At 45.5% G+C, this 23,896-nt stretch overlaps 1 protein-coding gene across 5 annotated transcripts; it reads left to right on the top strand.

Moving 5' to 3' along the window:
* The first annotated feature begins 4,083 nt into the window (after positions 1-4,083).
* LOC125545120 (type I inositol polyphosphate 5-phosphatase 10) lies at positions 4,084-10,388 on the top strand. 5 transcript variants are annotated; one of them, XM_048708992.2, is made up of 12 exons: positions 4,084-4,699; positions 4,787-4,904; positions 4,987-5,062; positions 5,590-5,652; positions 5,748-5,820; positions 5,908-6,012; positions 6,365-6,983; positions 7,054-7,247; positions 7,497-7,605; positions 7,837-7,985; positions 8,664-8,866; positions 9,852-10,388. In XM_048708992.2, exons 2-12 carry the CDS (start codon positions 4,875-4,877, stop codon positions 9,965-9,967), a joined length of 1,737 nt encoding a protein of 578 aa, XP_048564949.1. In that variant the 5' UTR covers positions 4,084-4,699; positions 4,787-4,874; the 3' UTR covers positions 9,968-10,388. The 5 variants fall into 5 exon arrangements, with proteins under 5 accessions (XP_048564949.1, XP_048564948.1, XP_048564947.1 ...); XM_048708991.2 differs by having other exon boundaries at positions 4,084-4,584; positions 8,664-8,872; positions 9,852-10,387; XM_048708990.2 differs by having other exon boundaries at positions 4,085-4,699; positions 8,664-8,872; positions 9,852-10,387.
* Positions 10,389-23,896: the final 13,508 nt, after the last annotated feature.

Genomic DNA, 23,896 nt, shown 5'->3' with positions numbered 1-23,896 from the left:
CCTCGTCATGTCCGTGATCACATCCGGGACTCCGAACAAACTTCGGTACATCAAAACTCATAAACTCATAATATAACTGTCATCGAAACCTTAAGCGTGCGGACCCTACGGGTTCGAGAACAATGTAGACATGACCGAGACACGTCTCCAGTCAATAACCAATAGCGGAACCTGGATGCTCATATTGGCTCCTACATATTCTACGAAGATCTTTTATAGGTCAGACCGCATAACAACATACGTTGTTCCCTTTGTCATCGGTATGTTACTTGCCTGAGATTCGATCGTTGGTATCTCAATACCTAGTTCAATCTCGTTACCGGCAAGTCTCTTTACTCGTTCCGTAATACATCATCTCACAACTAACTCATTAGTTGCAATGCTTGCAAGGCTTATGTGATGTGCATTACCGAGAGGGCCCAGAGATACCTCTCCGACAATCGGAGTGACAAATCCTAATCTCGAAATACGCCAACCCAACATCTACCTTTGGAGACACCTGTAGAGCACCTTTATAATCACCCAGTTACGTTGTGACGTTTGGTAGCACACAAAGTGTTCCTCCGGCAGACGGGAGTTGCATAATCTCATAGTCATAGGAGCATGTATGAGTCATGAAGAAAGCAATAGCAACATACTAAACGATCGGGTGCTAAGCTAATGGAATGGGTCATGTCAATCAGATCATTCACCTAATGATGTGATCCCGTTAATCAAACAACAACTCTTTGTTCATGGTTAGGAAACATAACCATCTTTGATTAACGAGCTAGTCTAGTAGAGGCATACTAGTGACACTCTGTTTGTCTATGTATTCACACATGTATTATGTTTCCGGTTAATACAATTCTAGCATGAATAATAAACATTTATCATGATATAAGGAAATAAATAATAACTTTATTATTGCCTCTAGGGCATATTTCCTTCAGATAGACGCCAAAAGAATTCTTGTCATAAGTGGCAAGGGTTATTCTCGATTGCCGGGCTTGAACTCTGGCACATATGATGACGACCGCCAATTCTAGGTCATGACTCCCTGACCAAATCGAGGGATGAGACAGGAGCTAGGTGATAGTGGGGTTGGTACCAGTGGAAAATTCCAATTTATTATAATTGGTGGCCATCAATTTCTTAATCAGATTGAAGGGTAGAAAACCTAGACCTAAGAGTGGAGGTGAAGGAGGTACTGGTGGACAGAGATTGTTTTGCTCCAAATGAAAGGAAGGCGGGCATATCAACAAGGACTGCATAAAATATGTTCATTGTATCCTGCGTGGACAAGAGTCACACCTAACTGAAGATTGTGGTTGTCTTAAGCAGATCAAACATGTTGCTAAGTATGTTGGTTTTGCTGCTAAAGGTCTAGGGTGCCTGCTTATACAGAACACTAAGGAGATTAACAACACCAAGCATGCCAATCCTTTGGCTTTAATTGAAGTTACTTCTGGTGAGAGAGCAAAGGTTCAACAAAATGCTTAGTTGAAATTGACGGTGGAGAGCAAAGCAACAGGGTAGAAAGGATTTTGTTATGAGATTCCCTAGTATGGTCAAGTTGGGGAAAGTAACCATTTTTGACAAGTTTAATTTGCTTGGTATTGGAGCTGTGATCAAGGTTTCCAAGTGGTCTCATGGGAATCACACTATTGGGAAGTTGAATACTTTTTGGGTTAGATTTGGTGAGGTGCTAGACTGCTTGAGACAATTTCTTGTAATGTGTGAACTTGAGACTACTTTTGGGTCTAGTGCTAAAAATTTGATATGGTAATAATTTGTGAGATGCCATCTGAACTGATAGTGATGGATTGTAAGCCTCTACTACATGAAATGATGCTTTAATACATCTTACTTCAACGATTTATAGTTATCGTCTCAAGGGGCAATTGACTATTGCCATTTTCAAAGCTTGGCATACTGATGGCGTTTGTAGGTGTCTTTTTTCCTTTACTATTAGTTCAGTGCAATTTTGAACCTCCGCCGGATCGCATACAATTAAAGGAAGAAGAAGGCTATTATAATTTTTAATATATTATAATTTTTGCTGGTCATGTTGTGTCTAGTTGTGTGTTCATTGTACTGACTTTTGTTTTCTTGATATTATACTAGCACATATACCCGTACGTTGCAACAGGAGAGATTTTTTTACGAGAAGCAACATGAGAGATAATTGATGTGTCCATCAAAACGGTCTCCACAACAGTGGTGCGACAGAGCGGAGAGTTGTAGTGTTCTCGCGGGTCATGTTTGGCCCGCGAGATCTTTATAGTAGTGGGGTTGGTAGGAGTGGCGGCCACTATCCAACTCGTGCCTTTTTTTCTTCAGGTCCGCCTCCTTGTCGAGGTTGTGGTGACCTCCTGATTTTTGTATAAAAAATGCGAGCATTTTTTTAAAAAACTTTAATTTATGGAAAAAGACAAACAAAACATGAAATATGAAGATTTTTTAAAATTCACAAATATTTTTTGAAAATAGGAACCATTTTTAAGGCGGAGAAATGAACATTTTTTGAATTTATGAACAATTTCTGCAAATGGAAACTTGTTTTGAACATTTAAAACCATTTTCAAAATTTTGTTTTTAATCACGAACATTATTCTCAATTTGTGAACATTTCAATAAAAAGGAGTATTTTCCAATTACAACTATTTCAAAAATTCAATTTAATACAAATTCACGAACGATTTTGGAATTCTTTTGAAAAAATGCGAACATTATTTGAATTTCAAACAAATATGGAACGACAATAAAAATTGAAAGTTCCAAATATTTTTGAAAATGGGGACAAAATTTTAAATTCTATAGATTAAACGAACATTTGTACGAAAATCGAAATTCTGAAAAAACAAAAAAATAAATTTATGGGAATAGGAAAAAATAAGCTGGAGGGGAAAAAAGAAAAACAAAAGTAGAAAAAGAACACAGTAAAAACGTACATGGGCCGGACCAACGTTGGGCGACAGATGCGTAATTCCCACTATATGCCGCTGAGGGCGACAAATAAGTTTCCCAACTGCATGGGCAGGATATAAATGCGTGGATTCTCTGGGCCTTAGCGCTTGCGGCCCACGTACGAAATTCTGTACAAAACTTTTTTTTGTAGCAGATGGACCACAAAAAATTAGAACAACCTCGGATATAAAAAAGTATTTTTGGTGATAAATGGATGAAACAATTAGAGGTATTTCATCCATTTTCAAAAATGGTACCAAAATTAGAGGTACCAATAAGAACAATTAGAACAATGGTTTTCTATACCTACTAATTTTTTTAATATAGGACAATTTTGGTACGAGATAGAAATTTAAAGTTCCAAATATTTTTCAAAATTGGAAAAAATGAAATTAGGAAGACTTAAAGAACTTTTGTAAAAATCTAACTTCTGAAAAAAAATAAAAAAAATAAATTTATGGTAAAAAGGATAAAATAACTTGGAAGGGAACAAGAAAAAAATAGTAGAAAAAGAAAACGAAAGAAACGGACATGGGCTGGCCCATGGTAGGCGACAGATGCGAAACTCCATATATACCGCTCAACGCGACAAATAAGGTTTCCCAGCTGCGTGGGGTGGATGTAAATGGGTGGCTTCTCTGGGCCTTAGTGCGTGCGGCCGACGTAAGAAATTCAGGACAAAACTATTTTTTTTTCTTTTCTAGCAGTTGGACCACAAAAATTTAGTACCACCTCGGATATAAAAAAAATCGGTGGTGAATGGATGAAAAATTAGAGAAACACACTTTGCTTTATTAGTAGGTAGGTATAGATATAGGTATAGGTATAGGTATATATATATACTGTAGATTTTCTTTGTCATACCATGCGATTAACGGAAAAACTCAACAACAATAAACCTAAGCATGGGAATCGAGGGAGTACATTTTCGCCTGAATTATATCCTTCTCGCCCGACTGATTCCGGGATCATGTAAAGGCGAGCGGGTCGACGTCTGTCCCTTTGCTGTCGGCTCCGGAACGGAATCATGGGGTCTCACGTCGATGCAGCACCCACGTCCAATCCAATCCAAATCCAAGGAAAAGCAACCCCGCCGCTGACACGGTGTGTCCTCCGACTCCCCCCCCACTTTCTCCCCACCACCCCCCGTCTCCCCCGCTCCGGACGCATCCAGTCGCCTCACGTGCGCGCCTCTAACTCGCCGCTCCGGTCAACCCGCCGCCGCATGCAGCAGCACGGACAGTACTACTACTACTAGATGTAGATCGTCCAATCCGAAGGCATTCCTCCCCTCCCCGTCGGGCCACCGCACCCACGGCCTGCCTGCCACAGTGTCCGTCCCATAGTTTATTCTCTCCTTCCGCTGCGCTTCTCTCCCGCATTGGTTTAAAGGAGGGAGGTCCACGGACGGAGGGGAGAGAGGCGGTCCCCCGATGGCCCTGCGTCCCTCGCCGGCCTCCTCCCCCCACGCATTGCCGGATTCCAGGGCTCCCCGCGCGCCGCCGCCAAGTGGGCTGCTCTGGCAGGAGTAGTACGGGGGGTTTGCCCGCTGCTTCTTGGCTGGGTTGGCCGAGGGCTTTGGTTTGGGATCGCCGGAGCGCCAGGATCCGGAGGTTCCCTCCAGGCTAACTAAAGGTGGGTGTATACATACGTTGCGGCATTGCCTGTTTGGGGTCCGTCGGATCGTGCCGAGGAAGATCGGCCCGAAACCGCATCTTCTCGTGCCTCTGCATTCTCTGTCAGCGGGCTGGTTGGTTACCTTACCTGAACGCAATTGTAGCAAGAATTTAATTAGTTCCATGTTACTTATGTGAACACTACGATGATTTGCTTGCAGATTCTTTAACATTTGATTTGACTGTCGAATTTGGTGCTCGGTCTTGAAATTCAGAAAGGAGAAGAGCCTTTGCTAGGTTCAGCAATCGATGGCCTCCGCGGGTGAGGGAAAAATGAAGGTGAGATGGTAATTCTGTTTCCGCAACCACAGTCTGTAGAGATGAAAACAATTGCCTTCAGCAAACTACATTTGGACTCCAGGGTTGCCGCCCCAAACTTTTCGGTGCAAAGGAGAAGAAATCTGCAAAGAGGACCGACAGTCCAAGCTGCAATGCAGGTCGCCTTTTGTCCTTCACTTTCCCCATCACGCATGAAAATACCTTTGGACGTTGTTTTCATCCCATGTTTTAGATTGTTACGGGACATGAGTCTAAAACCTTTCTTCAGTAAATATCCCAGTATTGAAAAAACTTTAAATCTTCTTTAACAGTTGAAAACTAACTTTAGTGAAGCAATGTTTTCACCAAATTGTTCCCTAATTGGGCAAGTTTAACCACTTCAAATTTATAGGGGCGAGTTTTACCCAAAAGTATGATGTGACAAAATTGATTGACAAACCTGCAATCCAAACTATCACCTACCATTCCATTTTCGAAACATGACACCATTTTTTAGAACAAAAACATGGCATCGTTTCAGTCTTAAATTATATAGAGATTAATATGAAGCTCCGCAACAGTCATTAAATGAGCCTCACAGTTCTTATAAGGTAGCTAATCCCATTAATCAATTATCCAGAAATCTTTAGTTTGTCTTGACATAATAGCAGGAATTAAATGTGTCGTATGCTCCTATATATTACAGCAGCTGAGCTTGGACCAAGTCCTTCTAAGACAGTATCCGCTTCCCCCTTGAGAACACTTTCAGGTACTTTAACATGTAAAATCATGTGTTTTATCTGATTGTACAGATGTAAAATGTTAGTTTCAATTTGTTTCTTGTCTGTCTTTAATTCAAACCAGGAGTTAAGAGCATACGTCTCAGCCATTTCCTGGCCCAACCTTCTTCTATTAATAGAACAACTGAGCCCATCAGGTACAACAATGGAAATTTCATATCCTGTCATTTTCCCATCCTTTTGTGCCAACAGACTAGATTCTCCACTCTGCTTTCATTGAACAGAATTTTTGTCTCTACCTGGAACGTCGGTGGGAAAGCACCTACTGCTGAACTGAACATGGATGATTTTGTTCCACCTGATGATCATTCAGATATTTATGTGTTGGGGTAGGTTTTGCACTGATTTTAAATAGATACAGAAATATTCCCTGCCGACATTACTAATTACACTGCCTGTGTTATTATATATATATATATATATATATATATATACCCTCCCTAATGTTTAACACATGAATATTAACTTTCTCATCTACAAGATTCAATGCACAGCTGAAAATGTTAAAAGTAATCCTTGATTGGTGTGGTAGTAGAATATCATTAACACGTTTAGTATTTGTATTCAGCGTAATTAATCCTGGATTCCTGGTTTACTTTCAAGTCTCAAGAGTATTTAGTGGACCTTTTCCTTTAACATTGATCTCCATGACATCAATTCTATCTATTAATCTTTGAACAGTTTTCAGGAAATTGTTCCTCTCAATGCTGGTAATGTGCTTGTGATAGAAGACAATGAACCAGCTGCAAGGTGGCTTGTTCTTATAAACCAAGCACTAAACCGGCCAGCTCATAATGATACCAATGTCTTTCAGCGTCCGACATCTCCATCTGTCGATTCTACTTCATCTCGAGCTTCTTCAAGCCTCGAGACTTCATTCTCTGAATTAACAAAAACAGCAAGTGGTTCCGCAATCTTCCAGAAATCTTCCCTCAAAGCCATTAGAAAACCTTTCATGCCAATGCAGAGAAAACGGCTTAAGGCCTGCAACTGCCCAGCAGAAATGATCAAATCATCGTACAGGGATGCTTGCTTTCGGCGCCCGAAAAAACATGCTGACGAGACTGATTCCTCGGGAGAGGAAGAGAAAGAGAACACGAGGGATTCTTGCGGCTCTGTGCTAAGTGAAGTAACTTCCGCTCCCACCGCAAGGGATAAGCTAAAATATAACCTCATAGTATGCAAACAAATGGTTGGTATTTTTGTCACTGTGTGGGTAAAGAAAGAACTAGTGCAACACATCGGCCATCTAAGAACGTCTTGCATAGGGCGAGGAATTCTTGGCTGTCTTGGAAACAAGGTCAGGACTAAATCAGATTGAAGCATTGCTGTAACTAATTGTCCGTATCCTGAATACACTTCTACTGCAGGGATGTATATCAGTAAGCATGACAGTGCACCAGACAAGCTTTTGTTTCATCTGCAGCCATTTGGCTTCAGGTCAGAAAGAAGGGGATGAATTCAGAAGAAACTCTGATGTTCTAGAGATAATGCGGCTCACACTGTTTTCGAGGCTTTGCAGGAGAATTGGGCGAAGAATTCCTGAGAAAATTCTTGAGCATGAGTAAGAATCTGGTGATATACTCCCTCCGTTCCTAAATATATGTCTTTTTATAGATTTCAAATGGACTACCACATACGGATGTATATAGACATATTTTAGAGTGTAGATTCACTCATTTTGCTCCGTATGTAGTCACTTGTTGAAATCTCTAAAAAGACAAATATATAGGAACGGAGGGAGTATATGATTGTACATCTGTTCCTTGTCAGTTTAATATTCTGTAACTAATTAATGCACTGTTTATCTCAGTAAGGTAATATGGTTTGGGGATTTGAACTACCGTATTGCACTGAGCTATGAAGATACGAAAAGGCTTTTGACGGAAAATAATTGGGATGCCCTTTTCGAAAAGGATCAGGTAACTTTGTATCAGTTGAATCAATCTAGTTATGAATCAAAATTTGAACTACTCACTGAAAGACGGCAAACAAATGCATTTATTATCTGTTTGCTAAAAATTTGGTACTACTAAAGAAATCCGAAAAGGTGATATCAAATCTTTCAAATGATTCCCTTATTGCGCCCAAACCATAGTTGTCCACTTCTGCAAATTTTCCCTTCCCTGATATTCAGTATGTTCATTCTTCAGCTAAAAATTGAACGAGATGCTGGACGAGTGTTCAGGGGATGGAATGAGGGGAAGATATATTTTGCTCCCACATACAAGTACTCCTCTAACTCGGATGCGTATGCTGGTGAGACTGCAACATCAAACAAAAAGAGGAGAACGCCAGCATGGTATGTAACTATGAACAATTTTAAGTAGTTCCATGACAAGGAAGCCCTGTCTGGGAAATAGAGAAAGTGTAATGTCATAATATTCCATTCAGCTGTTGCTGTAGGCACAAACTTAAGGCCTTTTTTTATTTTCATGCCATCTTAAATCCTAAAAGATTGAGCGGCTGTTCGGTACACCATAAGGACAACATAGAAATCTTCCCAAGAGGTTTTTTAGGGAGCGTGCACAAAAGCTTTGCATGTCTTTTCGTTAAGCATGCCAATTGACAAGAGTCAAATGTACAATATATCCTAAACGGCTCGACAAGTGGCTATTGTTCCACACTTCTACTGGGAAGCCACAAAGAACCCACCAAAAAAAAAGAAGTCCAAAAGTCCTATTGGTTGCAATCCCACGAATCAAAGACCCCACTTAAGAAAAATTCCGAAGGAGTAGAATCCTAGAAAAACTCTTTGAGATCGAACCAAAGAGGCCCTAGCATGCAGTCTAACATTACCATTGGCGTTCACTGCAAGTGGCAATAGCTCTCTAAGTACTTCCATGCAAAAGTAAATAAGTAAAATAAATGCCGCACACAGTAGTTCTGATATACAATAAGCTTGTGATATTATGCTTGTGAACCATTCGGTGCTCGATGCATTCCGTTGCATACGTCTTAAGTAATTGAACTTGTTCAGGTGTGATAGAATATTGTGGCAAGGAGACGGCACTTCACAGTTGTCCTACTACCGTGGAGAGTCCCGATTTTCAGATCATCGTCCTGTCTGTGGAACCTTCATTGTCGAGGTTGAGGCACTAAACAGAAAGACAAAGAGGCGTTCATCTAATGCTGACATGAAAATCGGTGCTGAAGAACTTTTACCAACGGACAAGAATAAGGGTAAAGGTACTGCACTTCTTCACATGCAGTGGTCATTTTCTAAATCTTTCATATCCCAAATTTTGGCATAGTAACTAAACAGGTGCGTATGTCAAGGCCAATACAAAGTGACGATATCCCATTTTGGTTTCCGGTTAGGTAACAACAATGGAATCAAATAAACATGATGCATTGTTGTTTAACTACAAAAATTCTATTGCATTTTCTCATAAGATACATAGATCTTAAGAGTCGAGCTTAAGTATATTTTCAACCCATAATTAAACGTGAAAACGGTCATACCCTACACGCACTCTAGCCCTGGACTCATACAGAAGACTGAAGTATGTCCCTGCTTCCATTTTGCAGGCACATCACGGAGCGTGAGCTTCCACAAAATAACACAATAATGTGCATGCCAGTTCTACAAAGAAAAACGTATATGCATCACGTTGTCAAGAATCGTGCATAGATTCTATTTGGACGACGGTTAAAAACCGGCCTGATGCTCCTGTTTCAAACAGGGCAACAGACTCTGGAAGTGGAAGGATAATGTCTAGTTTTCATTCCAATTTTTCCAACGCAGTCCAAAAGAAAAAAAAGACAGGTCTCCTTTTAAAGGAAGTGATTTGGTTATATACCTGATAGGATTAAACTAGCCAATATTCTTTGGTCTGTAATTTTTCCAGTTGTAAGTATAATTGTACTATGAGTCTATGACAGGATGAAGCAACAATCTTTTTTTCACGGCAATTTTTTAAACAAGCCACGAGCATTTTGAAATGCACATGATGTTCTTTCCTCCTTTCTACCGATTTCGTAGCATTGTGTGTCTTGCAACTGTGTACTCTGATTCAAAAGACAGATAGAGTTAGGTAATAGAGATGCACATAGGTGGATGGATTCATAATGTATTACCCATATACTAGTATGAAGCTGGAGCATGCTACACCATTACTTCCCCCCTCTCCTTAAACTTGACCATGAGATCATTCTTCATCTGCAGAACCGGCACACTGGGATTCGTCGTGTGCCTCTCCAACACCTCCAGATCAGAGTTCCACACCATGGTGGCGGCGATGCTGTTATCTGAGCAACCATGATGTTCCTGCTGAGGCATGACCTTGGGCCCATGTTGAAGATAACTTGTAAGATGGATGCGCGATGACCCGATGACATCCTCTCAGATCCATTCTCCCCATGATGTAGATCGAGATCAAAATGGTCAGATCTCATATGGTGACAACTAGATTGGGTATGTGTCCTTCATCACTCCCCGCCGCCATCTACTTCGCCTCGTTGACCCTAACACTCTTAATATGGTATGTGACCTGGTTATGTGTCAATTGAATGGTTTGACATGTTCACTTGGTAGAGCTACACATTCTTCATGTCTCTTCGTACCACTGTCCACATCGCCCCAGTGATCCTAACTCTTATTACCGAACCAGTAGCGAGCGTGACTTGCCGAATATCAATGATAGCAAGTGTGAATTGCGGAATATAAAGGGAATAAGAGACAACCAATGTATTTCCTCGAATTCAAATACCACCTTTATTCTACTCTCCGTTGAGGGGGGCTCCCCCCCCCCCCCCCCTCTCTCTCTCTGGATTGCCCCTTGATCCACTATGGATACTATTTTCCTCCACTTCGGAGACAGAAAATTCCACAATCACTTCACAGATAACCCAACCTCTTTCACAAGCTTCGTGAAGAGATCACAGAACCAATATGACCAAACCATTTAGAAGGTGGAGGCCTCTAAGAGTAACAAGCTTTAAGGCTCTTACCAAACCGGTCGCTTTGTGGAGCTCAAATCGCTCCATCCAACGAAAGCAACTTATGATCAAATCTGACCCCATCGATTCTCACCCTATGCATCTCATGCAATTGATGGATTATAGAGGGGGGGAACAATGGAGAAGGTCAATAAATTATTCATAGATCCATGGTTACTTGCCCTCACTTAGATGGGAAATCGGGATTGTGGGGATGAACTTGGATGTCAAACGATATGCAGCAAAAACCGACATCCAGTTGTTTCCTTTCCCCTCGGGGAAGGAGGGCTATATATAGGTCCCACTTATTTATGCATGTTGGTTGCTTCTTCCGTTCTTCGCCTAACCCGGAGTCTTCGAACAATACAGAGGATCTGGAGGCCGAAAATCGAAACGCTTTCCATGATAATTTTGGGCTGCTCTAGAGGCTACTAACTAGCACAGAAGTATTTCCTATAGCATGCCCAAAGAAGCCCCCAATAAACAAATCTGCCCCGAAGGCCCTGGAACACCTAGAACAGACGTCATGGAAAACGACACTACTTTCTCATGCAAACTCTAATTTTTATGATCTTGAGCTTGTTATGAAACTAACAAGCTCTAATTCCTCACATAGAGAACCATCCAAGATCAACTAAAAAGTAGGATGCAAAACATTCAAATGTTTGAGCACTCTGTACAACGTGATCAAGCTACTCACGATAGACACTCTTTATAGCTGGACTATCAAACCTATAATTTGGTCTCCCACCATGCACCTTGAGAATAGTAAAACTAGGAATGTCCAGCAGAGGCATTCCTTTGCCTTGTGCATTCCACTTGAGCCCGATGACATCATTCATACTTCTCTCGAGCCAAAATCCTTGCTGAAGGCTCTCTCACTTAAGCACATCTTCAGACGTCCATTATTATAAAATGGTCTGCAAGATTCAAGCATATATCTTCTGGAGATTTGTATCTTGCCCTTGCTCTTTTCAAACTTGAAGACCATTTCCTCTTGGCATCATCTTCTCATGGGTTATCTGAAACTACCTTTGGATGGAAGCCCATGAGTGGCATCTACCTCATATAGGAATACCAAAACGCATAAAGCACAATTCATAATGCTTACCATATCACTCGATCATTTGATCACACACAATACATTATTTACGTTTGTGTGTTGACTATTTAGAATCCAATCATAGCGCTGCATCTTGGTTAGGGGTGGGCATAAAAACCTACCAACCGAATGCCGAACCGATACCGAAACCGAAAATACTGAATTTTCGGTTTTTGTTACTGCTGCAGTAAAAATCGGTTTCTCCTTTTAATAACCGAATTCAAATTTGTTGGTTCGGTAGGAAATCGTGCACCGAAAGAAAATCCAAAGCACGAAGCTCCCTCACGTACGCGTTAGGATAAATGACGCGTCTCTGATCGCCAACCACCAGCCGCTCGCGCGCGGCCAGCCCATGTGCGAGTTTTTTTTTTTTTTTTGCGTAGGCGACAGGCCCAAGTGCGAGCTAAGCCAGCCAGCTAGTCTTTCTGTGTCATAGGCATGGGCCGTGCACATAAATTGCTTGGCCCAAACACGTTCGTAGAGCATAGGGAAATAGACTGTCTTGTTTTGTTTAGTCGCACATCGCGTGGGTACGCTCAACAGGATAAGATGCCCCCTTATATAAGGGGGCGGGATGCTCAGAATTGATATTTCATAGCTGCGTTGTAAGGGCATGTACAATGGTGCTATCTTACCAGTGCCACGTAGGATAAGTGATGAGGTGGAAAAGAGAGAACTCATAAGAAAATGCTTGTTCTTTCTTATTTAAGAGAAGACAAGAGATGATCTCTTAGCACAATATGTCTCACCACATTTTTAGGAATAACTAGTTATTGAAGATAAGTCTAAGATGACCCATTGTAGATAAAATGTTTTGTCATCTCTAAATTACATGCAAGACTTAAGATAAGACTACCTTATCAACCATTGTACATGCCCTAACTCCTCAGCGACTAAGTAATTGTTCGGTATAAACTGAAAACCGAATTTTCGGTTAGCTGATTTGTGTTGTTATTTTTGATTTTTAACTTTACTAATGAAATTGAAAAAAAAAATGAACAGTATAAACCGAATTCTTGGTTTCTACTGAATGCCCACCCCTTCTTGGTCATATCTTGATCTTCACAAGAATGTTATTTTTATCATATTTACTTCATTCAGTGAGCTCAATGTTTATGCCTAGTTTTGTTGGCTTATCATACTATAATATTCATCTCTTGAAATCAACAATCTTGATGCATAACTCAATTCAGACGACATTCATTCCTGAAGCCACCAAATGTCCTCCATGCATCACCTATGGGTACTCCATATATGACTCAAAGAAATCATTAGTCCATGAGGATTGCTATTAATTATCAAAACCACACTTGAGGCTACATGCAACTTCAACTGCTGCAACTAATGGCTCAACTATGTGTCCATAGCTTTGTCCCACCGTCAAGCCTGCCTAATTGATCCTGGCAGTTCTTGTCGTAGGCTTCTAGCCATAGTTGGTGACTCGGTATGTCTAGTCTCGCATCGCACCGTTGTCAAATTTGCCTTATGAAGTTCATAACAAGAATTGTGTACCACTATTCTCTAAATACACAAACCACAAGCTCTCTCCCTCCCCTGCCCCCCTTTCTCTTCGGATATATTTGAGAGAGGATTTTTCTTCAAACAGTCTGCCAACATCTTCAAAGCAATCTTGTACAACACATTACATAAGTTAATCGACCGGAACTGAGAAATGTTGGAGGAATTAGCACCAAAATAGTGTTGTTAATGTTCTCCGTGGACTCGGTCCCCTCAACTATGCGAAAAATGGCATGGGTGACACCTGAACCACACATATCCTAGTGGTGTTTTTTTTCAGGGAGTCGTCTAGGTCAGGGCACTTTAGGGAGGAACATCGAAAATAAAGCACATTTGACCCCTCTTGCATACATCGTTTAGTTAATAAAGTGTTTTTTTGCGAGTGAGTTAATATATAAAGTGTTTATTTTGCGGGTGAGTTAATATATAAAGTGTTCATCCCCCACATGATCTTGCATGGGGCCGAATCAAGAACCTTCTCCATTTGCAGTTTCCCTTTGAAGAAAACAAATTGCCATAAAATTCCGTCGCCATGGCTTCTAGCCGAGCCGGTACTCACTACCTCACTTTCTGAGTTCAAACTCTTAAGTTTACTAGCACGATCGCCGCGAGCTTGGTGCTCTTAATATGTTGCTGATGAACCCTTAGCGCAAAGCTCTCACTTCACTTGGTGCGGTCGGTCTAGTGGTAGAATACTTTCTGTTGTTGTAGTGGTGTGGCTGACTAAAGCTGCGAGCAGCTCTATATATAGGTGTCAATTTCATAAGTTGATTGGCAAGCAGCCTCGGCCCCGATGCTACGATCGCGGCGTGCATTATTTGGTTAGTTCTGCATTGTCATGGAGCCATTGGCTTAGGAGATGGTCAAAAAACGTTAGTTTCCTTGTAGTCGTTGCATGATTTACGATTAGAGAAGATAGTAATAATATGGTGGGAGGTACGCAACGTCAAAATGACCATTGTAGTTTGAAAGAGAAACTAAAACCAAGATCGATTTTGAGTTGAAGTCCTACTTTTGTGTTTGTTATTTGCCTTTTACAAAACAAAACAAAATTGGTCTCACATGAAAGTAGTTGTCGGTGTCAAAACCGGCGGATCTCGGGTAGGGGGTCCCGAACTGTGCGTCTAGGTCGGATGATAACAGGAGGCAGGGGACACGATGTTTAACCCAGGTTCGGGCCCTCTTGATGGAGGTAAAATCCTACGTCCTGCTTGATTAATATTGATGATATGGGTAGTACAAGAGTAGATCTACCACGAGATCAGAGAGGCTAAACCCTAGAAGCTAGCCTATGGTATGATTATTGTTCGTCCTACGGACTAAAACTCTCCGGTTTATATAGACACCGGAGAGGGCTAGGGTTACACAGAGTCGGTTACAATGGTAGGAGATCTACATATCCGTATCGCCAAGCTTGCCTTCCACGCCAAGGAAAGTCCCTTCCGGACATGGGACGAAGTCTTCAATCTTGTATCTTCATAGTCCAGGAGTCCGGCCGAAGGTATAGTCCGGCCATCCGGACACCCCCTAATCCAGGACTCCCTCAGTAGCCCCTGAACCAGGCTTTAATGACGATGAGTCCGGCGCGCAGATTGTCTTTGGCATTGCAAGGCGGGTTCCTCCTCCAAGTACTTCATAGAAGATTTTGAACACGAAGGTAGTGTCCGGCTCTGCAAAATAAGTTTCCACATATTGCCATAGAGAGAATAATATTTACACAAATCTAATATGCTGACGTATTCCGTAGCGTGACATCACACCACGGCCAAGTCTTTATTTGAATCATTTTATTGTCCCACCTTAGCGCGTTTAGCGAGGCGGTTTCCTTGGCATGTCTTGTTAAAGCAGAGATCGTGTCCCCTTATTCCGGGATTCTCATCAATACGGGCGTGGGTAACCCAACCGTACCCGTTGGTATATTTTCTCGATCAAAGGCGAGTCCCAAACGGTCACGGGGAAGGCCCTTGGTATTCAACCTCTTATAAAGAGACCAAGGGCTTACTCCTTTCTTTCAATCTCAAACGAGTTCGCCCTTCGCCTCGAGTTCCAACACCCAAGGCTCCAGATTTCAGGTGCTTCAGACCTTCGACAATATCCGGTTCTGACCTTCGAGGCCGATGGATGCCTTCCTCCGTCACGGAGGAGGACGTGCTGAAGTTGAGAGAGGCCAGGTTCTTGACCGGCGAAATCTCGCATAGGCTGCCTGCTCAAGGGCAGGTCATTCCCACTCCCAAGCCCGGTGAGAGTGTGGTGTTCATGTCTCACTTCCTTCGGGGGCTAGGCTTCCCGACGGATCCCTTCGTGAGGGGGCTCATGTATTATTATGGGCTGGAATTTCACGACTTAGCCCCGGAGTCCATCCTCCATATTTCCTCATTCATCGTCGTGTGTGAAGCCTTCCTCCGTATCACTCCTCACTTCGGACTATGGCTCAAGACCTTCAAAGTAGAGCCGAAGATGATCGAGGGACGGCATGCGGAGTGCGGAGGTGCTTTTATAAGCAAGAATGCTGGTACCCCATGGCCCGAGGGCTCTTTTCAAGAGGAGTCCAGCTTATGGCAGCGAGAGTGGTTTCATATTACCGCTCCCAGGGCCCCTAAGTGGGTGGCGCCACCTGCCTTTCGCTCGGGTCCCCCGCCATGACTGGCGTCATGGGTCAATACGGGGCTGGACTGGGGGCCGGCAAAGGATGTGGCCCTGTTGCAGGGCCACATCCGAGATCTCCTAGAAAGAGACATCGGTATGGTCATGGTGATGCAGGTTATGTTAATTCGCCGAGTTCTGCCCTGCAAACGTCGCCCCCTCCTCCTGTGGGAGTTCAACCCAGAGGGACCACGAGTTCTCCAACATTTTCTAGGCATGACGCCCGTGGAGATGTACAAATTGTTCTTCAGACCACAAGTAGTGTGTCCGGATTCTTCAGAGGACGCAGGTCTGAGCTGCAATCGTCCGGATACTAAAGTAAGTAGCCTTGTGCCCGGACTCGCTATCCATATATTTATCATAAAATTGCCCCTAAAAGAGATGTCCTTTAAACAGGAGTGGATAGCGAAAGCAAAGCTAATCAGGTGTCCGGCCCCCCTCCCCGAGACCACGCCGGGTCCCGTGCTAGTCAGGATGTTGGAGGTTGTGCCTTCAAAGGGAAGCGAGGGAGGGGACAAGGGAGCTACAGCCTCCTCAAAGGAGGTTGTCCGGAAGGGAGGAATCGAAAATTCCTCTCCTCAGGGGAAGAAGAGGACCGCCTCTGAAGACCCGGAGACCATGGTCTTAAAGCGGGGGAAGAAATCTTCGCCAGAGGGTCCTGTGCTGGGGGATACTTCGGCCGAATTATGCCCTCAAGGGGATCAGCCCTCCATCGAGCCGTAAGTAGAGAGGAGTTTTCTTTTTAAGAAACGAGAGAAATCCCTGCTTTATATCTGAGAAAAGTAATCAAAAATTTACCTTGTAGCTCAGACCTTAGCCCTTCTTAGCAGAGCTCGTCTTCGGGGGATCTTCTTCCGGAGATGATGGAGAGCGGAACGCCTCCCCCTGCCGTACCGCCTTGTGAGGCGGGCGACCCTGAGGTATCGTCGCGGAGGGTTTCTCCGAATCTGGCGGGGTCGGAAGGTAGTCATATGCCCCCCCAAAGCCCTCCGCGTCCGTCCTTCGAAAAGGGCCATCGGACGAGTCCGGCGCCGTCTGGTACGCGGTCGGAGGAGCTGAAGGATCTGCTAGGGCGAGCATCTATCTCAGAGGAGCACCGTGCATTGATGGGTACGGTGATTGAGAGGATTTCATCCGCGAAGAGCAGATTGCACGAGGCCGTCAGGAGTTTACTGACACGTTTTGAGGTACGTGAAATAATGTACCCTTTTTGGATAGTTGCGCATAAATAAGATGCGCCCTGTGTAGATAGTAGCCCCTGAGACTCTGTGTGTTGTCAAAAGTGACGGCGCACAGAGGATCATAATCCCAGGTCTAATATGCCGCCTTTATACGTAGGTGGCGAAGTGTCCGGTGGCCAGCCGGACTGATGGATTTGCCGAGCTAAAGCGGCAACTTGACATGGCAGATGCCGACATCGCGCTTGTCAACAAGCGGCTTGACGAGGCACAAGGTATGTAATTCCTTCGGCGGTGCCTGGTAAGAGGAGCTTTATGCCAGTATCTTACAATGTGTGCGCTTGATGCAGATGGTGCTGCTACCATGGAGAATCTTCGGGCGGAACTTGCCCGAGCCAAGGAGTAAGCCAGGAAAAGTGATGCGGCTGCCGGAAAGGCAATTGAAGAGCTGAAAGCCGAACAGGCTGCTCACTGCCGAAGCAAGAAGGAAATGACCGAGATGGCCATGAAGCTGAAGAACGCTGCTGACCGTTGCAAGCTTCTTGAAAAAGAAGATCGGGCGGAACAGACGGACCTGAAGAAGGCCGTTGCCAATGCCAAGGATGCTCGCTCTGCGATGAGAGCTGTGAAGGAGGAGCTGCGTCAGGCCGGAGAAATCGCGGCTGAAAGCCCTTTATGCTGCGGAGGAAGTTCTGTGATCCTAAACATGCTCCGTTAGACCAGATGTGGAGTACGGCGGACACCTATCTGGATTTAGCAGCGAGTGCCGCAGATGCGGCCGAGCACTTCCGAGATCAAGAAGATCGCGAAGTGAAAAAGCTCTTCTGGTCGCAGTTCCACAATCCAGAGCGTCCACTGTCATTAGCCGATCGTTTGGCCGAATGGGCCGAGCTAAATAGGTTGTCTGGACTCCCCATGAAGTATGTCGTGAGTCATCTGTGGCCAGAGAGACCAGAGCCGAAAAGTTATTTCAACTTGGTGCAGCAGTTCCTTGGTGCAGCGCCGCATATCGATGCGATGAAGAGGTCAGCGTGCATAGAGGGTGCGCGGATGGCTCTTGCCCGTGTCAAGACATACTGGGCGGAAATGGAAGCCACCGCTGTTGCATCCCCAGACTCGGATGGAAGCCGAGTACCTGCCGAGCGCTATTTTCAGGAAGTTCTGCAAGGCGCTCGTTTAATAGAGACGCAGTGCTTGAAGGATACTATATTCGAATAGCATGTATTATTGTAAAACAATATTTTGATAAATTGTAGAAGCTTTTTATACTTGTGCCTGCAAGTATTATGATACCTCCTGTGCGGCCGTTTAACATATATGTATATATAATCTGAAAGATGGCAGTCGTCGGCTTCAGCCCCCACGCACATAATGCGGGGGTGTTCGCAGAAGGCGCATTTTCACACTTGATCCAATGTCTTGGTCCTACAAAGGAGGTGATAGCGCAGCGAACTAGGCAATCGGACTATGATGCTTTATCACTTTCACTTAGCCATAGGAGTTTGACATTGAGGCTACTTATATAGCCCCTGGTGGCGCCTGCGCTCGCCCGAACTCGGGGCGCGTATGTGTCTGGCCGGGAAACGACCCTTCGTTAATGCGGAGGAATCCTAAAGATTCCGGTATGTCATCGAATGGTTGACCAGTCTCACGCTATATCATGACAGTCAGTTTTTGGCTTTCTCTACTGAGGTGCTCGCCTGGCCGAACCGGGGCACAATCGCAGTAGTTCTCCTGGTGCCGCTTTAGCCGATAGAGCGGAACGTAAGGCAACAAAACACAGGAGCCAGGCAAACCCAACATTTGACCAAAGACATGATTCGGAGCTGATGCATATAAGGCCAAACTCGCGACGCCGAACACTCCCTAAGGTATTCAGTCTTTATGAGGGCGGGCGGGATAACACCCTTAGTAATAAGCCCCTAGTGTCCAGGTACGCGCAAAACTCTGACGTGGCCACATGCCAAAACGCTAGCCTCCTCCTTGGTTATACCAAGAAACCAGGGGATGTGTATCAACAAGAGACAGTAAAAAAGGTTTATGCAGGGTCTTAATCTGAAAAGAATCCTTGGAACGGGTCCCTGCTGCACGTCTGCGCCTGTGTCTCCGTTGTGCCGTATCCTGGACGGGCGTAGCACGGTGTTCATCTGTAAAAGAGAGGAACTTAGTTAAAGAAAGATCGTGCCGAACATGAGTTATACTAAATAACAAAGTATGAATCGAAATGGGTAAAATTGAACTTTATTGTCTCTTGTTTTATATGCGCGGAGCCCCTAGTACAGGGGTATACGGCTATTAAGCCTTTATCAATTGTATGTTTATGCCGGACTCGTCTAGCCGTGTCCGTGGTCTTGACGACCTGTTTAGATGATTTGGCTGGCGAAGCCTCTTTATTGTGGGGCTGTCAAGGCAGCTGCACCGTTTTCCGCACGGGAGGAACGCTCAATGTTTTCCCTTTAATGAGATGATGCCTCGTGGACTGGGCATCTTAAGCGTAAGAGATGCATAATGCGGTATTGCGTTAAAGCGGGTGAAAGCTTCGCGTCCCAGCAGTGCTTGATAGCTACTTGAGAATGGGGCGATGTGGAAGTTAGCTGTTCGCAACGGAAGTTATCGAGGGAGCCAAACATAACTTCTAGCCGGAGAGAACCCATGCAATGGGCATCTGGGCCTGGCGTTACCCCTTGAAAGGAGGTTTTGCTATGGCGAATTTTTGTTGGGTCTATCCCCATGTTGCGGATTGTGTCCTGGTATAACATGTTTAAACCACTGCCGCCGTCCATCAGGACATTTGTAAAATGGAGGCCGCCGATTATTGGATCTAATACCAAGGCAATCCAGCCTGCGTTCCGGATACTTCTAGAGTAATCCTGATGGTCGAAGGTGATTGTTTTTAACAACCATTGGCGAGACTCCTTTGGGATAGGCCGTATGGCGCGTATCTCTTGTGGCGCCGTTCTGTTCGTCACGTGAAGTAAGTTTACTGTTTTGACTTCTTGTGGGAAATCCTTTTGTTTCCTGGTGCTCTGCTTGTGGGGTTCGTCGTCGTCCTCACTTGGTGTGTCGAGCCCCTTGTGTTCGGTGTTGAGCTTGCCGGCTTGCTTGAAAACCCAACAATCTCTGTGGGTATGGTTCGCAGGCTTCCCGGGAGTACTGTGTATTTGACATATCTTGTCCAATATTTTGTTTAAGTTGGATAGCTCGTCCCTGTTATCCTTGAGGGGCGGCTTTCTCTGATTCTGCCGCGAGCTTTTGAATCCGGCGTTGACCGTCGTGCTCTTCGGGCTGTTTCCCTTATTCCGGCGCTGGTCCTTGCTGCGTCGGGCTTTTCTGTTTCCATCCCTAACTTTGGATGTACTTGGGTCGCTGGTGCTGCATCTTGCCAACCAACTGTCCTCTCCTGCGCAAAAGTGGGTCATGAGGCTTGTCAATGCGGCCATTGTTCTTGGCTTTTCTTGGCCGAGGTGTCTGGCGAGCCATTCGTCTCGAACATTGTGCTTAAAAGCTGCTAGGGCTTCGGCGTCCGGACAGTCGACTATCTGATTCTTTTTAGTAAGAAATCTGTTCCAGAGTTTCCGGGCTGACTCTCCGGGCTGTTGAGTTATGTGACTGAGATCGTCTGCATCCGAAGGGCGGACATAGGTCCCTTGAAAATTTGCCCGGAAAGCATCCTCAAGCTCTTCCCAACATCCAATGGTGTTTCCGGGAAGGCTTTTGAGCCAATGCCGGGCTGGCCCTTTAAGCTTGAGGGGTAAGTATTTTATGGCATGGAGGTCATCTCCTTTGGCCATGTGTATGTGGAGGATATAATCCTCGATCCAGACCCCAGGGTCTGTTGTTCCGTCGTATGCCTCTATATTTACGGGCTTGAATCCCGCTGGAAATTCATGGTCCAGCACCTCATCGGTGAAACATAGGGGGTGTGCGTCACCCCTGTATTTGGGTGTGCCATGATGTTCGGATATTTGTTGTGTTGCATTGCTTACTAGAGCTTGCTTTCTTGGCCCGTATATAGATCTGGCTAGGCCGTCTTTTTGATGTGGATCCTTTGGTGGATCGCGTGCCGGCTTGTGTGCGGCGCCGCTTGCCGCTCCATGCTGGCCATGCGGTTGTCCATCCGACCGGATGGCTTTCCTATTTTTTGACTGCGGGGGCTATAAGGCCTCCTCGTCAAATTCAGGCAGTAACTTTCGCTTTGGATAGCTTTTTGTGCGGCGACTGCCGGCATATTTGTCTGCGGTGCTGCGTACTTTGCTCCATCTGATTCTGAGTGCATCTTCCGCAGTTTTGAGTTTCTGCTTCTGCTTTTTCAAGCTATGCGCGGTGGCGACGAGCCTTTGGTGGAGGTTCTTCTGCTCCATGAGTTTTTTCGGCGTAAGGTTGTCCGAACTGTTGTTTTCTTCGGGGACGGGGTGTTCGGTTTGTTTATCCAAGTTTCCCTATTCGGACGCTTGCTCGAAGGCATGTTCGTCGTCCGCCGGCTCGTACCGCTCTATGGCTGGGTCTGTATGGCTGCTGTCTCTGTCGAGGCGGGGCTTGGAGCGGCATTTACGTCGCTGCTTTGATTGCTTTTCGAGTGAACGATCCCTTGTTGCATCCCTGTGTTCCTCGTCGTCGCTTCCTTTGGGTGTGTCCACCATGTATACATCATGAGATGAGGTGGCTATCCAGTGCCTTATAGGCGTTGGTTCGTGTTCATCTCCTACATCGTCGTCCATACCGTCGATGTCTTCGGAGTCAAAGTCGAGCACGTCGTTTAAATTATCGACGGTGGCTACGAAGTGGGTGGTGGGTGGGCTTCGAATTTCTTCATCATCCGCATCCCAACCTTGCTGACCATAGTCTGGCCAGGGCTCTCCTGATAAAGAGAGAGACTTTGGTGAATTCAGAATATCGCCGAAGGGCGAGTGCTGAAAGATGTCCGCGGCGGTGAACTCCATGATCGGTGCCCAATCGGGTTCGATCGGTCGGGGCACGGAGGGCTCGGAGTCTGGAGAGGAGTCCGACTCCTTGGAGTCACGGGCTTTGCAGAGAATAGGGCTGGTGTTCGGCTCGATCACCGTAGAGATTGCAGCCCCCGAGGCGGTGTCTAACCACCCATCCTCGATTGGTGTGATCGGCTCTGAGCTAGGGGTCGGAGCGGACACAGGTGCGGCCTCCTGGGCGCTGTTCGGCGGTAGAGCTAAATCATGCCCATCGTGACAGTGCGGCGCGCTCGGCTGTGGCTCGAGTCCGTCGAAGATTGAGTCTCCGCGGATGTCGGCCGTGTAGTTCAAACTTCCAAATCTGACCTGATGGCCAGGGGCGTAGCTTTCGACCTGCTCCAGATGGCCAAGCGAATTGGCCCGCAGTGCAAAGCCGCCGAATACGAAGATCTGTCCCTGGATCGCATCGCTGTTGATGATCGGAGAAGACATCGGGCCTAAAAGTGACGACACAGAGGAACTCTCAATGAAAGCACCAATGTCGGTGTCAAAACCGACGGATCTCGGGTAGGGGGTCCCGAACTGTGCGTCTAGGTCGGATGGTAACAGGAGGCAGGGGACACGATGTTTTACCCAGGTTTGGGCCCTCTTGATGGAGGTAAAACCCTACGTCCTGCTTGATTAATATTGATGATATGGGTAGTACAAGAGTAGATCTACCACGAGATCAGAGAGGCTAAACCCTAGAAGCTAGCCTATGGTATGATTGTTGTTCGTCCTACGGACTAAAACTCTCCGGTTTATATAGACATCGGAGAGGGCTAGGGTTACACAGAGTCGGTTACAATGGTAGGAGATCTACATATCCGTATCGCCAAGCTTGCCTTCCACGCCAAGGAAAGTCCCTTCCGGACACGGGACGAAGTCTTCAATCTTGTATCTTCATAGTCCAGGAGTCCGGCCGAAGGTATAGTCCGGCCATCCGGACACCCCCTAATCCAGGACTCCCTCAGTAGTGCATTTGTTTATTTATGGTAAATCTCACATGTGATTAAAGTATATTTTTTTATATGCCTCTTGAAAGGTTGCTAGTTCTACAAGTGGGGATGTATGTGTTTGTTTATGTGGAAATGTGTTGGACCTGTTGGGGAACGTAGCATGCAATTTCAAAAAAAAATCCTACGATCATGCAAGATCTATCTAGGAGATGCATAGCAACGAGAGGGGGAGAGTGTGTCCACGTACCATCGTAGACCGAAAGCGGAAGCGTTAGGTTAATGCGGTTGATGTAGTCGAACGTCTTGACGATCCAACCGATCCAAGTACTGAATGTACGGCACCTCCGTGTTCAGCACACATTCAGCTCGATGACGTCCCTCGAACTCTTGATCTAGTAGAGCATCGAGGGAGAGTTCCGATAGTACGACGGCGTGGTGATGGTGATGGTGATGTGATCCGCGTAGGGCTTTGCCTAAGCACTACGATGCTATGACCGGAGGAGTAAACTGTGGAGGGGGGCACCACACACGGCCAAGAGAACAACTATTGTGCCTTTAGGGTGCCCCCTGCCCACGTATATAAAGGAGGGGAGGGGAGGCCGGCCGGCCCCTAGGGGCGCGCCAAGTGGGAGGAGTACCACTAGGACTCCTAGTCCTAGTCGGCTCCCCCCTTCCTTCCAACGGAGAGGGGAAAAGGGAAAGAGGAGGAGATGGAGAAGGAAAGGGGGGCCGCGCCCCCACCCCTTGTCCAATTCGTATTGGACTTGGGGGGGGGGCACTTCCTGTGGCTGCCTCTTCCTCTCCACTATGGCCCATTAGCTTTCCCGCGCGGGGGGGGGGGGGGGGTCCGATAGCCTCTCGGTACTCCGATAAATCCCCGAACCTCTTCAGAACCATTCTGGTGTCCG

Source organism: Triticum urartu, chromosome 3A (genome assembly GCF_056163025.1).
Source record: "Triticum urartu cultivar PI428250 chromosome 3A, HENAU_Tu73, whole genome shotgun sequence".
Classification (NCBI taxonomy): Eukaryota; Viridiplantae; Streptophyta; class Magnoliopsida; order Poales; family Poaceae; genus Triticum; species Triticum urartu.
The sequence above is the reverse complement of the archived record's forward strand: the minus strand, read 5'-3'. Positions and strand labels throughout refer to the sequence as shown.

Excerpts from the sequence above, each read along its gene's own strand:
- LOC125545120 (XM_048708991.2), top strand. The coding sequence starts at position 4,875 with ATGGCCTCCGCGGGTGAGGGAAAAATGAAG. Across the intron at positions 5,063-5,589 it reads CAGTCCAAGCTGCAATGCAG|CAGCTGAGCTTGGACCAAGT; the intron begins GTCGCCTTTTGT and ends TATATATTACAG. Across the intron at positions 5,821-5,907 it reads AGAACAACTGAGCCCATCAG|AATTTTTGTCTCTACCTGGA; the intron begins GTACAACAATGG and ends TTCATTGAACAG.